The sequence below is a fragment of the Halichoerus grypus genome, chromosome 1, assembly GCF_964656455.1.
Source record: "Halichoerus grypus chromosome 1, mHalGry1.hap1.1, whole genome shotgun sequence".
Classification (NCBI taxonomy): domain Eukaryota; kingdom Metazoa; phylum Chordata; class Mammalia; order Carnivora; family Phocidae; genus Halichoerus; species Halichoerus grypus.
The window spans coordinates 80542406-80559566 of NC_135712.1; the positions used below are offsets into that span (position 1 = coordinate 80542406).

Sequence of the window (17161 nt, forward strand, 5' to 3'; positions counted from 1 at the left end):
CTCCTCTAAATACCAAAGTCGAGTAACTCTATATATTAAGCCATCTTCCAGTCTTAACAGGTGTCCCTACTATACTTCACTCATAGTACCAATCACACCATGGTGTAATTACTTCTTTAATTATCTTTCTTAATAAAGACAATAAACTCTTGAAGGGTAAACACCAGGTACCTTCTCATTAATGAATTCCTAAAGCCTGCAACAGTGCCCTGCATGTTGTAAGGGCTAATTATTTAGGTATTGTTAAAACATATTTAAAAAGTGGATGAATAATAGGGCACACAGTATTTATGTGTTCATTTGTCTTGTATGTCAGCTATTCACAAAGCCCACTATTCACAACGCCCACCAAGAGCTAGAGATACTGGGACACCTGGTTGGCTCAGTCGGTAGAACATGCGACTCTTGATCTTGGGGTTGTGAGTTCAAGCCCCACACTGGGCGTACAGCTTACTTAAAAAAAAAAAAAAAGGCTAGAGAAATGAGTATTAGTTTTATCATGGTGGACACTCAACTACCAGTGGCCAAAGAGAACTATTTAGAAAATCAACTACTGCTCATCACAGAACAAGAATCATCTCTGTAGCTTCAAAAGAAGTCAGTTCCTTCTGAGAGCCCTATCTTCTCTTCAAGATTCCCCAACTAAAGCTCTTTATATAAAGAATCAGAATAGGGTTAATAAGATACAAAAATGCTTGGGAAACTAGCCTTCTGAAGAAATGTTAAGGCAGATGGTTTAAAGCAACCCCTCTCCACTTTTCTCACATCATGGCACACAGAGAAGGACGGTATTCGTATGGCCCATCAGAGTAAAGTAAGACTGATCACAGGGGACTATGGGTGCCCCAAGAGCTGAGGGGATGGGTCTCCACGTACACCTGTAACCCAGGCACAGCACACCAACAGTCACGGGCGGCAATCTCTGGACTCCACTGAGATTAATCTGAGGTTATAAATACTCTGCAAATGATGGTAAATAGCTCTATTTTTACTAGTAAGAGACCTCAGTTACAGAAAGAGGAATTATATTTAGACATAGGAAATCTTTCCTAAATTAAGAGTCTTGTGACACTCCATCCGGACCAGAGGTTGAGCGATGAACTCATTAATTAAGTTCTGCTGCTTGGGGCTGTCAATACTTGCTGATGGGCTAATTCAGTGTGTCCTCAAATTGGCTGTAAATCTCTAAGATCAAGTTTTCTTACTTTTTTCTTCTCTTTTCTTTCTTTTGTATTTCACAACTGCTTTTAACACAGAATTTGGTAACTGGTTATTCCCTATGTAGACCATCACCTTAGTTCTTCCCAAAACTTGTCTTCTGGGAAGGCAGAATTTGAAAATTATCTTTTTAAGTGTCCATGTCCCAACTACACAACACACTCTGAGAGCAAAGGCTGTGTGGCATTCAATGTCTCCCAGCATTCAGATAGTCTTGGCACATAAGAAATAAGTACTCAGTAAATGTACACTGACTAAGAACTGAATTGACTGGCTGTAACGCACTGGATTGCCTTCGGAAAAAGGGAACCAAATACAGGATAGAAGGGTGAGAATTACAAGGACTAGGGCTCTGAAGTCAGATTGAGCTACGAATGAATCCTATCAGAAAGTTCTACATGGACAAAATAGAAAGTGCACATGATAATGCAGGGAAATGATGGTTCTTTATGTAGGAGTAAGGTTTTGTCTCAAGAGAACGCTCAGTAAAAGAAAAAGGGAATGCTGATCAATGATCCTCGACGTTAAAGTGCGTCAGTGTTCTTTTCAGATGTTTATACCACATTGTAGGCAGTGTTAATATTTTATCTACATCAGACTTCTGTTATTATGTCTTATAAATGCAAGACTATGGAGCAAATTAAGACTAGACGTAAGCACCTGCCAATGAATCCCAGTATGTGATTCTTTCCAGAACATTTATTGACAAAATTCTTTACAAGTACTGAAGATGTGAATATGCATCAAACCAAGCAAATCTCTCAGACAAATAGATTTTGAGGCATTCATTTGTGAGGAAAATAATATGTCTGCTGGGAGACGACCAGGCAACATCAACATAATCAAAACTTTAATAAATAAGCTAACATTAATGAATTTACATCCATTTCTGACTGTTGCTTATCCAGTCTTGCACATAAATACAATTTGTTATATCCATTTCTCTATCCAAGCTACTTCTGTTACTCTTCTATTAGCTACCTGCTTTGCCACTGCTAACTTTAATGGATCAAAATTATGTATTTTAGACCTAAATCTTATCTACTTTTAAAATATTTTAATATTAATTTTAGTACTTTAATAACAGCCCTGACTTATAGGATATGGACATTTAAGTATATATAAAAGGTAAACTTTTACAAGGCACACACAAGACTTTACTCTTGCCAGCTTTAAAAGAAAGCATATATATGGCTTGTCAAATACACACACACCATGCACCAAAATTCAGGTTGGGGAAAACATCCACCCTTACTCAGGTTGTGAAAAATAATTCAGAATTATGATCTTGTACATTTGGCTATTTCTGGGGAAGGATAAGCTATGTATCAGTTTTGAATAAGTTACATCATTAAAATGCCTCTAAAATTCAAATTCTCTTAAAAATATTTGACAAAGAAAATAAATGTTGCATGGGGATGAAGAAAGTCTAGCCTAGTCTCTCTCCTTCACTCTAAATATTGCACAAAAATAGGCCAGTCTAGACTACTCAAAATTTCTGAGGAAGAGAGTTTCACAATCTCCCTGTAACTTGTTTTGACAATTTAGGGCCACCTCAGCTTAGCCTAAATCCTGACTGCTTGAATTCCCTGCTCATCCCCATAAATCTGGGTGGTGGCATATTGATGACTACTTGGTACCTTTTAGACTGAGAACTCAAATGCATCACTCAAAACACACAAAAGGCAATTATTCTCCCTGTAGTTTTCATTCTTATCATGTTGTTTTACAAGGCTGTTAAGCTGAACTTCCAGCTTTCCATATACATTCCAGGTTAAAAATGCCACAATGTAGGGGCACCTGGGTGGCTCAGTTCATTAAGCATCCAACTCTTGATTTCGGCTCAGGTCACAGTATCAGGGTTGTGGGAATGAGCCCCGCATTGGGCTCTGCGCCAAGCATGGACACTGCTTGGGACTCTCTCTCTCCCTCTCCCTTTGCCCCTCCCTCCCCTCCAATTTAAAAAAAAAAAAAAAGCCACAATGTAATCCCATGTCATCTGAACTAAACATAAATGAATGTGCCAATCTGCCTGGGCAACACTGTTAAGTGTGATTCTTAAAGGTAGCAAAGACAATACCTACAAAATGTATATGGAATTGTACCAACAATAATGTCCTACAAACTGGACAGGAGAGGCTTAGATGGAAACATGTCCTGTCGCAAGAAAGAATGTAATAGTGCGTATCTCCAGGATGGCCCTCTACTCTGTGCACAGCTGCCAGTATTCCTCACAGAGAACAACCACACTCCCTTATCAACTTGTATGAGGCACAGACCAAAGCAGACAAGTGCACCATTCTGTCTAATGGCAAAGATTCTGCCACATCAAATCAATGTTAATAGCAGATGTAAGCTAGATCTGCAGGGAACTTGTTCACTTTCCCTTTCCCTAGTATGACTACTAATCAAGTGTCAAAATGTCCTCCCCAAATCTTTTTAAATTTTTTTTAAGATTTTATTTATTTATTTATTTATTTATTTGACAGAGAGAGAGAATGTGAGGGAGGGAGCACAAGCAGGGGGAGTGGAAGAGGGAGAAGCAGGCTTCCCGCTGAGTAGGGAGCCGGATGTGGGGCTCGATCACAGGACCCTGGGATCATGACCTGAGCTGAAGGCAGAGGCTTAATGACTGAGCCACCCAGGCGCCCCACCAAATCTTAATAGAATTCTTTTTACCTCTGATATTCACAAAAAAACAAAGTATTGTTTTGAATGTTCTCCTGCATAAGCAGTAAAAATGGCTTTTATAAGCTAACAGAAATAAGAGCCTAATGATTTTCATAGAAAATTAATTTAGCTCCATAACCTTATCAAGTATAAAGAGTACCTGGATCATTCCAATGCTGTACAGACTTCAATTAAAAACTCACAGGGTTAGCTAAAACAATTTTTCCAAAATACCACTATTAATAATGGTAATAAGAACTCTGAGATTATTTGCAATGTGTATTTTCTTGCCACTGCAAAGCTCTCCTTAACACTAAAATCTGCCAGTAATCCCACTAGCAAGAATTGTTTCAATGTAGCCTAAGTCAAAGAAAGACTGGAAAGGTGCAGGTCCTGCCACCTCAGTGTGGTACTAATTTTCAGGTCTGGATGAGACACGTGATGCCATTCTCTCCCCAAAGTGATGGATGGAATTGGAGACAAAAGAGATGCAGTTCCGTGACCCCGCTACAGGGACATTCTTTACACAGTTTTCAGAAATAGTTTTTGAACTGATGCTGGGTCAGACTACCATAAATCTAATGTGATATCCACATATAATTCTGAACATATAGAGAACAAAGAAATTTAGTTTCTGGTCTGGCATGTAAAGAGCTTGAAAGTTAACACTTCCATCCTCACAGGAAAAATGCTGAGCAAACTGAAAATCAATACCTCGTCTTTGATCTACCTGAGAGTTGAGGTCATGGGGCAAACTGCCACCCCTAAATTAGAGAGCAACAGACAAGTGGATATAAATAATCAGAGCTCACTGGAGTAGAAGCCAAGAGCAGAAACCACTGCTGCTGGAGCCAGTACTGGGGTAGGAAAATGTAAACTGTAAATGACAAAATGCCAGAGATTCAGTGTGGACAAACTTAAGAGTTAAATATTCTAGGGAGCCAAGTCTTAGTGGGGGGGGAGTTCCCACACTTTCATGAATTTTACCTCGAGGAGCCACCAGGTTCTCACTGTGAAGACTGGAGAAAAATCCAGTCATGCTTCCAGTAGAGAAAAAAGTAGCCATTTAAAAATACATCCAGAGCATTTTGTTCTTAACACGGCCTGCTGTTATGGACTGATGTCCCCCACAAATTCATATGTTGAAGTCCTAACTCCCAGTAACTCACAATGTGATTTTATTTGGAAATAGCAACTTTGTCGATGTAATTAGTTACGTTAGGATGAGGTTATGCTGGAGGAGGGTGGACTCATAATCCAACATAACCTGTGTCCTTAAAAGAAGGGGAAATTTTGACACAAACATACGTACAAGGAGAATGCATGTGAAAATGAAGGCTGAAATCAGGGTGATGGCTTCTGCAAGCTAAGGAATGACAAAGATTGCCAGCAAATCACCAGAAGCTAGAGGAGAAACATGGAACTGGCTCTTTCTCACAGCCCTCAGAAGGATACAAACCTGCCAACACTTAATCTTGGATTTCTAGCCTCCAAATGGAGACAATAAATTTCTGTTGTTTAAGCCACACAGTCATGTGCTTTGTTAAGGCAGCCCTAGCAAGCTAATACAACTGCCTTCAAGGAAAACTATTTTACTAGAGCCTAAACAAGCTGAGGGAAGAGAAATAACCCAAGTCCTGCCCTTTCTAGACTTCCTGTCTCACTTAAAGGGCAGAGGGGCTACTGAGAAGTCCTTGGGAGGGTCACTACCCAGAGATACAACTCACCAAAAGAGTGAACACTAATCTATGACTACAGAATGCTTCCCCTTCACCATAATTCACCACCACATCAACAGGGCACGCCTATATAATAATAGAGAAATATAATTGAAAGAACTACACAGCTCAGACTTTAGGAAAACTCTCTAGGAAAACCCAAAGACAATCATGAAAACAAAAGGACACCCAAGGAACTTTCACCCTCAGACAACTATGGCTATAGTAAACAGTAAGCACAGCCTCACTCCTAGCCAGATAAACATAAAAAGTCATACCGACGGCCTATTTGCTTCAGTTCCTTTTATGCCATACCTCATTTCAAGCATTCAATAAAAAGTTACAAGACATCCTAAGAAACAAAACAAGGATACAGTTTGAAGAGACTCAGCAAGCATCAGAACCAAACTCAAATATGGCAGAGATGCTGGATTTATCAGACAGGATTTAAAACAACTATGATTAATATGCTGAGGGCTATAAAGGAAAAAGCAATAACATGTAAGAACAGATGGGTAAAGTAGAGAAATGGAAACTCTAAGAAAGAATCAAAAGAAAATGCTAGAAATGAAAAACACTGAATAAAATGAAGAATTCCTTAGATGGCTTCATCAACAGCCTGGACACAGCTGAGAAAAGAATCAGTAAGCTTCAAGGTATGTCAGTAACATGTCAATAGAAATTTCCAAAATGAAATACAAAGGAAAAAAAAAACAAACCTGGGGGCAAGAATAGAATATCCAAAAACTGTGGGACAAGTATAAAAGGTAACACCATAAAGAGAAGAAAGAGAAAAATGGGACAGAAGAAATATTTATAGCAATAATGACTGAGAATTTCCCCCCAATTAATAACAGATACCAAACTACCCATCATGAAGCTCAGAGAACACCAAATAGGACAAACAGCAAAAATCTGTAACTGGGCTTCTCATACTCAAACTGCAGAAAATCAAAGACAAAGAGAAAATCTTAAAAGAAGTCAGAGGGAAGGAAAACACCTTACCTATAGAAGACCAAGGATAAGAATTACATGAGACTTCTCTCCAGAAACCATGCAAGCAAGAAAAGAGGAGAAAGAAGTATTTAAAGTGTTGAAAGAAAAAAACCCATCCATCTGTATCTAGATCCATCTGTATCCAGCAAAATTATCTCTCAAAAGTGAAGGAGAAAATACTTTCTGAGACAAAAACTGAGAATATGTCATCAGCAGACCTGCCTTTCAAGAAATGTTAGAAGTTCTTCAAAAGGAAGAAAAATGATATAGGTCATAAATTTGGAGCTACATAAAGAAAGAGCATTACAGAAGGAATAAATAAAGGCAAAATAAAATGTTTTATTTTTCTTATTCTTAGCTAATCTAACAGAAAACGTTCTGTCCAAAACAATAATACTATGTATTCAGTGATTATAGCTTATGGATAAGTGAAATGAACGACAGCAATGTTATAAGGGACAAGAGGGAGGAATTAGGAATCCTCTGTTATAAGGCGCTGACACTATGCATGAAGTAATATGATGTTGATACTGGCCTTGGATTAGTTATAAATGTGCATTGCAAATTGAAGGAAAACCACTAAAAAAATATACAACTGATATACTAAGAGAAAAAAGTGGAATCATATAAAATGCTCTATTAAAACCAAAGGTAGAATACCAAGAAAAAAAAAGAAACAAAAAACAAGGGCAATAAAAGCAATGAGTAAAAAATAGTAACATAAATAGAAAAGGGCAGGATTATAAAAGCCACACCGAACCTTAAAATTTGTTTTTCTCTGACTGACTTATTTTGCTTACCATAATACACTCTAGTTCCATCCACATCATTGCAAATGGCAAGATTTCATTATTTTTGATGGCTAAGTAATATTCCATAGTGTATATATACACACCACATCTTCTTTATCCATTCATCAATCAATGGACATTTGGGTTCTTTCCATAATTTGACTATTGTTGATAATGCTGCTATAAACATCAGGGGGTACACGTGCCCCTTTGAATCACTATTTTTTGTATCCTTTGGGTAAATACCTACTAGTGCAATTGCTGGATAATAGGGTAGTTCTAGTTTTAACTTTTTGAGGAACCTCCTTACTGTTTTCCAGAGTGGCTGCACCAGTTTGCATTCCCACCAACAGCATTAGAGGGCTCCACTTTCTCCACATCCTTGCCAATATCTGTTGTTTCCTGAGTTAAAATTTAGCCACTCTGACTGGTGTGAGGTGATATCTCATTGTGGTTTTGATTTGTATTTCCCTGATGATAAGTGATGTTGAGCATTTTTTCATGTGTCTGTTGGCCATTTGTATGTCTTCTTTGGAGAAATGTCTGTTCATGTCTTCTGACCATTTTTAATTGGATTATTTATTTTTGGGGTGTTGAGTTGGTAAGTTCCTTATAGATTTTATCCACTATGTCATTTGCAAATATTTTCTCCCATTCTGTAGGTTGCCTTTTAGTTTTGTTGGTTGTTTCCTCTGCTGTGCAAAAGTTTTTTATCTTGACGAAGTCCTAGTAGTTCATTTTTGCTTTTGTTTTCCCTTTCCTCCAGAGATGTGTCTAAAGATTTTATTTATTTATTTATTTATTTATTTGAGAGAGAGAGAGAGAGAGAGAGAGAGAAACAGCATGAGAGGGGAGAGGGTCAGAGAGAGAAGCAGGCTCCCCGCCGAGCCAAGAGCCCAATGTGGGACTCGATCCCAGGATTCTGGGATCATGACCTGAGCTGAAGGCAGTCGCTCAACCTACTGAGCCATGCAGGCACCCCAGAGATGTGTCTAGTAAGCAGTTGCAATAGCCAAGGTCAAAAAGGTTTCTGCTTGTGTTCTCCTCTAGGATTTTGATGGTTTCCTATCTCACATTTAGGTCATTCAACCACTTTAAATTTATTTTTGTGTATGGTGTAAGGAAGTGGTCTAGTTTCATTCTTCTGCCAGTGGCTGTCCAGTTTTCCTAACACCATTTGTTGAAAAGAATGTCTTTTTTTCTATTAGATATTCTTTCCTGCTCTGTCGAAAATTAGTTGACCATATGGTTGTGGGTCCATTTGTACATTCTCTGTTCTGTCCCACTGGCCTAGGTGTCTGTTCTTGTGCCAGTACCATACTGTCTTGATAACTACAACTTCATAATATAACTTGAAGTCTGGAATTGTGACACCTCCAGCTTTACTTTTCTTTTTCAACATTCCTTTGGCTATTCAGGGTCTTCTCTGGTTCCGTACAAATTTTAGAATTACTTGTTCTAGCTCTGTGAAAAATGTTGGTGTTACTTTGATAGGGATTTCATTCAATATACAAATTGCTTTGGGTACTATAGCCATTTTAACAATATTTGTTCTTCCAATCCATGAGCATGGAATGTTTTTCCACTTCTTTGTGTCTTCCTCAATTTCTTTCATAAGTGTTCTATAGTTTTCAGAGTACAGATCTTTTACCTCTTTGGTTAAGGTTATTCCTAGGTATCTTATGGTTTTTGGTGCAACTGTAAATGGGATCAATTCCTTGATTTCTCTTTCTGCTGCTTCATTATTGGTGTATAGATGTCAAAAGATTTCTGTTGATTTTATATCCTACAACTTTGCTGAACTCATGTATCAGTTCTAGCAATTTTTTTGATGGAGTCTTTCAGGCTTTCTACATAGAGTATCATGTCTCCTGACAAGAGTGAAAGTTTGACTTCTTCCTTGTTGACCTGGATGCCTTTTATTTCTTTTTGTTCTCTGATTACGGAGGCTAGTACTTCTAATACTATGTTGAACAACAGTGGTAAGAGTGGACATCCCTGTCATGTTCCTGACCTTAGGGGGAAAGCTCTCAGTTTTTCCCCACTGAGGATGATATTAGCTGTGGGTCTTTCATATATGGCCTTTATTTCCCCATCTTCTTTTTAAAATAGCTTTTTCACTATGTAAATGCTAATACAGGTATCTTAATATTAACTACTTTTTTCTTTCACACTATTTCCTTAAAAAATATTTTCCAAAACTGAATCACTGGATCAAAGCATATGTATAACTTGAGAGCTCTTAATAACATATATAAATTAAATATATATATACAATACATATATTAAATTGCTCTCGAGAAAACAAAGTGGACCAACAGGGAGGAACACATATGCAAAGGGAGGAACGACCACACGCAGTGCCTCCTCTGAACACACAGGCCAGGGCTGCCGAGGAATACAGGGGCAAAGAGAAGTGGGGAAAAGGAAGAAAATGAAGCTGGATAGATATGCCTGAATCACATCAACAAGGGCCATGGGGAGTTTGTATTTTGCCTTGGATAAGGGAACAGAAGGAACTTTGTGAAGAAGAACTCTGCCTGCTTAGAGACGGAAGGAGAAGAATCAGGAAGGCTGGTTAGGAGGCCAGCAGGAGGGATCAGGAGAGAGATCCTGTGCCCCTGCACCAGGGCAGTAGGGCACAGAGCAGAGGAGCCCCCCATATACAGGGGGTACCCGAGAGGCTGATGTCATGACTGGTTCTGTGTGCTGTGGCTGAGAAGGTGGAGACTGGAGTAGGTAAAACGAAGTGAAGAATCCATCATCACTCTCAGAATTTTACTTAAGACACTTAAACGTAATTGCCTGCTTACTCATCTATTTCCTCCATTAGAATGTAAATTCCCTCAAGGCAGGGCCCCATCTTATTCACTATTTCATCTTCCATGCCTGTCAGAATGCTTAGCATGCTGTAGTTACTCAGTAAATTGTTAAATGAAATAAATGGGCAGATAATGCCATTTGCTACGAGAGAAAATAAAGCAGCAGCAGGTTTGGATTGAGAAAAAGTGAGTATTATTTTGAGCCATTTCAACCTCTAGCACAGTACTTAGCAGACACCAATTTCATTATAAAGAAGTCTTGAATAAAGGAATAAAAAATAAACATATGTAAACTATTTTCTTTCTTGCTTGCTTACTATCATCCATCCATCCATCTATCCATCCATCTGCAAGGCCCGGAGATTAGGAAATGATATGTTATGATTTAAAAGGTTGAACCTGAGCTGCTGGCGATATACTAACCAAAGATACTGAAGGGTTCAGAACAAGTCTCCTCAAAACGTGTTACTTTGGTATATGGACTATTTTGAGCTAAAGGCAATCAAGGCCCTGTGAGCTAAAGAGAAACTTTTGCCCCTCCATTAACTACCTAAAAGAACCTAAATTGGGAGACTTTCCCAGAGTAAGAGTTATTATCAGAGATAAATTTTATCTGAGTGACCCATCTGTATGGCAGGGCAAATATCTAAATACTAAACATCTGCTCTTCTTCTTGCCCTGTGAATTGCCCTCCTCCCCTCTGAAGCCCCAGTTCCCTATATCCCATTCCTTAGCTCATGATGACATATGTATCTGATTTTACCCTTCTGTCTTTGAAACTCTCATGCATGTGGGGTTTTCATACATATGAAATTAAAATTTTTCTCCTGTTAATCTGACTCATGTCAATTTGATTCTTAGTCCAGCCAGAAGAACCTCTGAAGTGTAGAAGAGAATTTATCCTAACAATATGATATCTGGTAGTAAGCCTGGACAAGCATAGGAAGTCACTCAAGCAGAAATGAATTTTCCTATGTCAAAGTTCACGAACCTAATACATTATTATTAAGGTTTTATTTATTGTAGAGAGAGAGTGTGTGTGCTTGTGCGCACGCTGGCGGGGGATGGGGTGGGGGGATGGCTAAGAATCTCAAGCAGACTCCTGCTGAGCCTGGATCCCAACTGGGGGGGTGGGGGGGTGGGGCTCGATCTCATGGCCCTGAGATCATGACCTGAGCTGAAATCAAGAGTCGGACGCTTAACCTACTAAGCCACCCAGGTGCCCCATAACATTCTAAGTTTTTATTTTAATTTTGAAATATGCTATTTCAACAATGAGTGTCAATATGTTAAAATATCCTTTCAAAATTATCCACAGAAACATAGGTTCAACTTAAATCCAATATATAACCATTTCCATAATCTATGTTTTGCTCCTTGGCAAAGTTCATTTTCTTAGCAATGCTCAATGTTTATTTTGATTAAAGATTAGAAATACAATGTGACTTTTATGTGTTTTTTTTTCTACAAGAAAATCACACCACATTTCAGAGGTCTCCAGGACATGGTTAACAAAAGCTAAATCGACATTACCAAGAGAAGTGTACTGAGGAAAATACTGTGAATATAAATATACTCGCACATTCTCTTCATTCCTCATGCAGCTCAAAGCCCCACAAAAACCATCAATGTCCTTTTGTATTATCCTTCAAACATCCCCGCTACACAAAAGGCCTACATCTGGATGTAAATATATCAGGAGAACTCCCATGAGAATTCTTGGCCTGGCAGGAGCGCACACAGGGAGTGGGGGTGGGGTGGGCTTTATGCAGCAGCTGTCCCAAAGAAGGGAATTGGAAGGGAATGCAAATCCGTTCTCTCCCAAGCTGTTGGCCTCAATTCAGGCAAGTAATTTGCTTCTGTAGGATTAACTCCCCCGCCAAAAACTATCTATCTATGTACAGATGCCACCAATATCTTTGTAGATCAATTAATTCTACTGAGGACATTATACACATAGCAAAGATAACATAAAGAAATTGAATAAAGACAATAGAGAAATATAAATAATAACTCAAATAGATGATTTGTCCCTTTAAAAATGTATTGACAAAATAAAAGGCTACCCCCTCAAAAACAACTCAATGAACACTTGTAAATGTTAAATAAAAAATGTATATATAAGGATCCTATTAACTCAGATTTTGTGGGCAAAAGAAAAAAAAAAAGGCAATATTCTGACATGACACACATATACAAAAAGTCTCCATCTGAAAATGACTGTTTTCTTTCATTTTCCTTACTTGCCAAAATGCTTCTTGAGTGGTGGGGGGAGAACCTAGCTGTTTAAAAACAAAACAAAACAAAAAAAACTATTACTTAAGAACAGAAAGGGAAGAATCAAAGGCAAAAAAACAGTCTCCACTATCTGCCAGTGAAAACTGCCAGGCAGGCCCAGTTTACCTATTCTTGCTGTTCTTTTTCCTCTAAGTATCTTTTCCATACTCCCTTGTTTCCCAGAACCTGACAAGACTCTAATCCCTTTTTCAGATTAGTCAAAAAGCATATTTATTTCAAAAGGCTGAAATGTGATGGAAAATCAGTCATTCAGAGTAATAGCCTAGTGATATTTATATCACCTAATACTGGTATTTTTTTATTTATAAAAAGTCAGATTTGGTCAATATCATCTTCAGTATTGTATTCCATGTGAGAAAAGGCCAAGCACAAAGCTGAACTTCCTCTGTCCTTCTAGCTTGGGTCTCTCCAGGTAGGATGGTTGGGGGAAAAAGGACTTGATCAAATAAATTATTCTAAGGGAAGAGGCTCCAGGTTCAAGTGAGGTGGGGAACAAAGGCAAAAAGGAAATGTAGATGAAATTAAATTTTCTTATAACCTGCAGTCCATTGACAAATACTTGAGGCAGGCAGAATATACATTCTTCCAGGAACTCCCAATGTTAATATTAATGTCTTGCTAGAGGGAAAAACAACCTTAGCTTGACAATAGCTAGGCTGTCAGTATCCCGAGAGTCCTCTTTAGCATATGAAAATCCTTTTGGAAACATCCCTGTCTTTACCTCCCCCAACTCCATAGTATACAATCAGCTTCTCCTCACAATCTCAGGGCAGCCCCTTCTGCTTAAGGGTCCTGTCCCGTGCTATAAAAACACCTTTTAGCACTGGAGACGTCTCAAGAAAGAATTCTTGAGGCTCCGAACCCCAACATTTCCACACGACGAGGAGAATGGATGTTCCACAAGAGAGAAACAGAATGAATTGGGCCATGGGAAAAGGGGTGCACAGGATCTGAAGAAAGGGCTGGGGCTTAAGTTGGGTCCTTCCTCGGTCTGCCCAGAACCTCCACTCTTCTTTCACATCTCTGTCCCCAGCTCTCCCCATCTTTTCCCCACCGGCCCCCAACTGATCTAAGATGTTTCTATCCATTCATTATAGAAATAGACCTTGGCTGAAAATGGCTCTGAGGGAGAGCCAAATGATTAAGAGAAATAAAAATAAAGGTATCTAGCCTCATTTGATATTCTGAGAACAGGGAGCTAAAACACTGATAATTTGAAGATGTCTTGAACAGGGGTGCGGGGTATGTAGTCAGACTGCTCTTCTAAGTATCTGCATATGCACATCTGGATGACTGAACTTAAATGCAGCACAGCTTACTCTAGATTTAAATGACTAAGATTTCAGAAAATTATTACAATCAACAAAACTACTGGCATTTTGGTATGTAAAAATAGCACAGAATACTAGAATAACCCAAACTGAGATTATCACTAAAGTAACTAAATTACTGTTTTCAATGGCTAGTGTTCGTTAAAACACAACATAAAAGTTTGTATGTCTGACGCGAAAGTCTGTCATACTGGAATATTACACTCACGCCACTGTTGCTTAACTCTGCGTGTACATCAAAAATATCCCCACCCACAATGATTCTGTGGGTTTGGGCCCAGATGTCTGTATTTTTACAAGTTTCTAAGGTGATTCTGACACATACTTCTAGTTAAGACAGAGTGACTGTGTTAGAGGATGTTAAATATTATTCCACTCAACTCCCAATTAGTCCACTTAGTCACAGCAAAATGTTAAGATCTCACACACAGAACTGCTTTGCTTACAAATCCATTACTAATCTCATCATCTCTCTGGGTTAGTTTTATTTGATGAGTACCACAGTAGCACTTGAAAAAAAAAAAAAAAAGATTAAACTTTGCTTCTCACACCACCATGAGAAGTTATTTAAAACTAACACTTCAAATGAGGATTTAAGAGGGAATAAATTTAGAGGTGAGCTGGGAATTAGCTATTTACTTTGAAAGTAAAGCTATCAATCCACAGCATGGAATACAGAACAGGAAGCGGTGAAGTCAGGATAGAAAGGCAGAAGCTAGCTGGTCATCAGATTCTTCCTAAAACATGTCTTCATGGCCTGGCTTCACTATTGTTTTTTACAATGATAACAACTCAACATGTATGCTCATGTTCAAATGCAAAGAAAAGTATTCCCTCAAGATATAATCTACTTTCATCATATATTTTGGTATAATCTATGAAACTATTACTCAAACTAACACTAAAAATCAAAAGTTGATTATACTATTTGGATGCAATGGGCCAGTTTCTTTTTTTCTCTTTTTTTTGGGGGGGGTGGGGGTGGGGTGGGGCAGAGATAGAATCTTAAGCAAGCTCCAGGACCCTGAGATCATGACCTGAGCTGAAATCAAGAGTTGGACACTTAACTGACTGAGCCACCCAGGCACCCCACAATGGGCCAGTATTCTTAACCTCAATTTATGTCCTTTGATTTTTCATCTGTGTATAATAAAAAACTTAAATTTATTAACATACCTTGGGTCAAGAAGACTCCTCAAAAATTTGAAAAGCAAAACCTGGTTCTGAATAGAAAAACAATTAAAAATACAATTAAATATTTAAAAACAAATTCTTAAAACTATGCCAAACTAGAATATCCCTTTAAAGTGCAGAAATTTCCATTAAGTCCTCCGTAGAGATCTAAGAAATTCTCAAGTCATTTGGAGGTCATTTCCTCCCAGTAATTCAAATCACTGTCACACATTCCATTTTTGAGTGTAGAAGAAACACAAATGCCTTATTATTTCAAAAAAAAAAAAAAAAAAGCCCTCTACTAAGATCCATCCCTTGGCAGTTCTCAGCATAAGGACCTGGGAATGGCAGGTGCTCTGAACTGCCGTGCTGACAAGTGCATTCTAGCTACACTGAGGGGTTCCCACTGCCTTACCTGGTCCTCTTCTTGGGAGGATAGCCTACTGTGAGATAACCTAAGTAGGGTGGGAGTTTGAGGCCCAAACAGCAAGCAGCACCAGAAAAGTTCATTAACTCCTCAATGTAATCAGCTACAGAAGAGAACACACTGCAACATGTTAGCCGTCAGTATGCCATAAAATCTGGGTTCTGCTTCTTCCACTTATTTGCTGTGTGACTTTGTATAAATCACTGACTCTCTTAGCAATTCAGTTTACTTATGTGAAAAAGAGAACAGCAGTATCTTCTCTGCCTTCCGCACAGGGTAGAGGTGAGAATTAAATGAGATATACCTTAAAATACTATATGAATAAAATAATGTTTTTAAGTTCTTAGGAAAGCTAAGCATACTATATGAATAAAATAATGTTTTTAAGTTCTTAGGAAAGCTAAGCAAAAATTATAGCTAGTTTTTCTTTTTTATTTTTGGATATATTCAAACTTCACCTGTATAAAGCACAGAACTCAAAACCGAAAAGGATTAATGTAATTTAGAAGACATTTAAGATATGTTTATCAGTCTTTGATTTTCTATCTTTTCCCTGGTCTATCATTTTGTTTTATTTAAATATGACTTTCCTTCTGGTTATAACTTAATATTCTGGCTTTCTTTTTCATTTCAAGAATTCTCAAAACAATTGGTCAGAAGCATATTTCTTGCCACCAAGAAAGGTACTTTATAAAATTTGTGTGGGATTCTCTCATATTCAGTAAATCTCTGCAATAAATAAACACTTCATTTCTTTAAAAGAAATGTGTACAACTCGACAAGCACTCCACAATCAAATAGGCAGTTTTTTAAAAAAAAATCCATGACACTTCAGCTTTTTTATGTTTGTCTAATGAGTGACATTATATTCATTTACTTGGCCTGTCTCTAAGGATCTTTAGAGACTAAGGAAAATAGAAAGCCCTGCATTGGATAGCCTTACATTTTAAATGACAGTAACAACACTTAAAGATGAGGAGCTATATCAGAAACTGCTGACTTTTAAAGAGCAGAGAGGCTCTGTGGACTGAGAGTAGTTGTAGCAGAAGCGTCCTCCTGTCCTCATCACTAGAATGGACTGGATGACTCTCCATGTACTTCCTCAGTATCCTGGGCAATGCTCTATCATCATTCAAGTCCAATTATTCTGCAACTGTCTTTTGGCTTATCCGTCTTCTTCCTTGAGCATAGGGATACATGTATATGTTTTTTGTATCCTTGGCACATAACAGTGTTTTTGGTTCACAGCAGGCACATAATATTTATTGAATCCATGAATGTGTCTTTATCTTGAGTTAACGGACCTCATCATGCTGGACAGCCAAGCCCGATGTCTGGGAGTCACTTTTAACCTCTCCTATCACTTTCGACTCAGTTCTAAGCCCTACATGTTCTACTTCACAAACACATCCTAAACCCGTCCACATCACTGCCACGGACTTAGTCCCCATCCTCGCCATCTTTTGCCTAGAGCCTTCACCTTCTAACTGACTGGTCTACGTGGTCTCTCTTCTCCATATGCTCTCTTTGCTAGTCCACTCCCCACACTATAAAGTTAATTTTCTGTAAAATGAATCTAATGATGTCCTTTTGCTGAAAAACTTCAGTAATTCTCTAGGTTATCTAGAAGATATGGTATAATTTCTTAGCACTACACATAAGACAGTTCAGTATCAGAGTGCAAACTCTAGTTTCTAGCCTCTATACCTTTAACTCC

General features: G+C 38.3%; 1 protein-coding gene across 7 annotated transcripts in view; it reads right to left on the reverse strand.

The window, feature by feature from the left end:
- The window catches only part of VPS8 (VPS8 subunit of CORVET complex), a 346107-nt gene that overhangs the window by 80138 nt on the left and 248808 nt on the right, over positions 1-17161 (reverse strand). For all 7 annotated transcript variants that reach the window (XM_078068205.1, XM_078068209.1, XM_078068208.1 and 4 more), the window contains one exon: positions 15021-15067. In XM_078068205.1, the coding sequence (XP_077924331.1) occupies positions 15021-15067 (47 nt within the window). The remainder of the gene's footprint in view (positions 1-15020; positions 15068-17161) is intronic.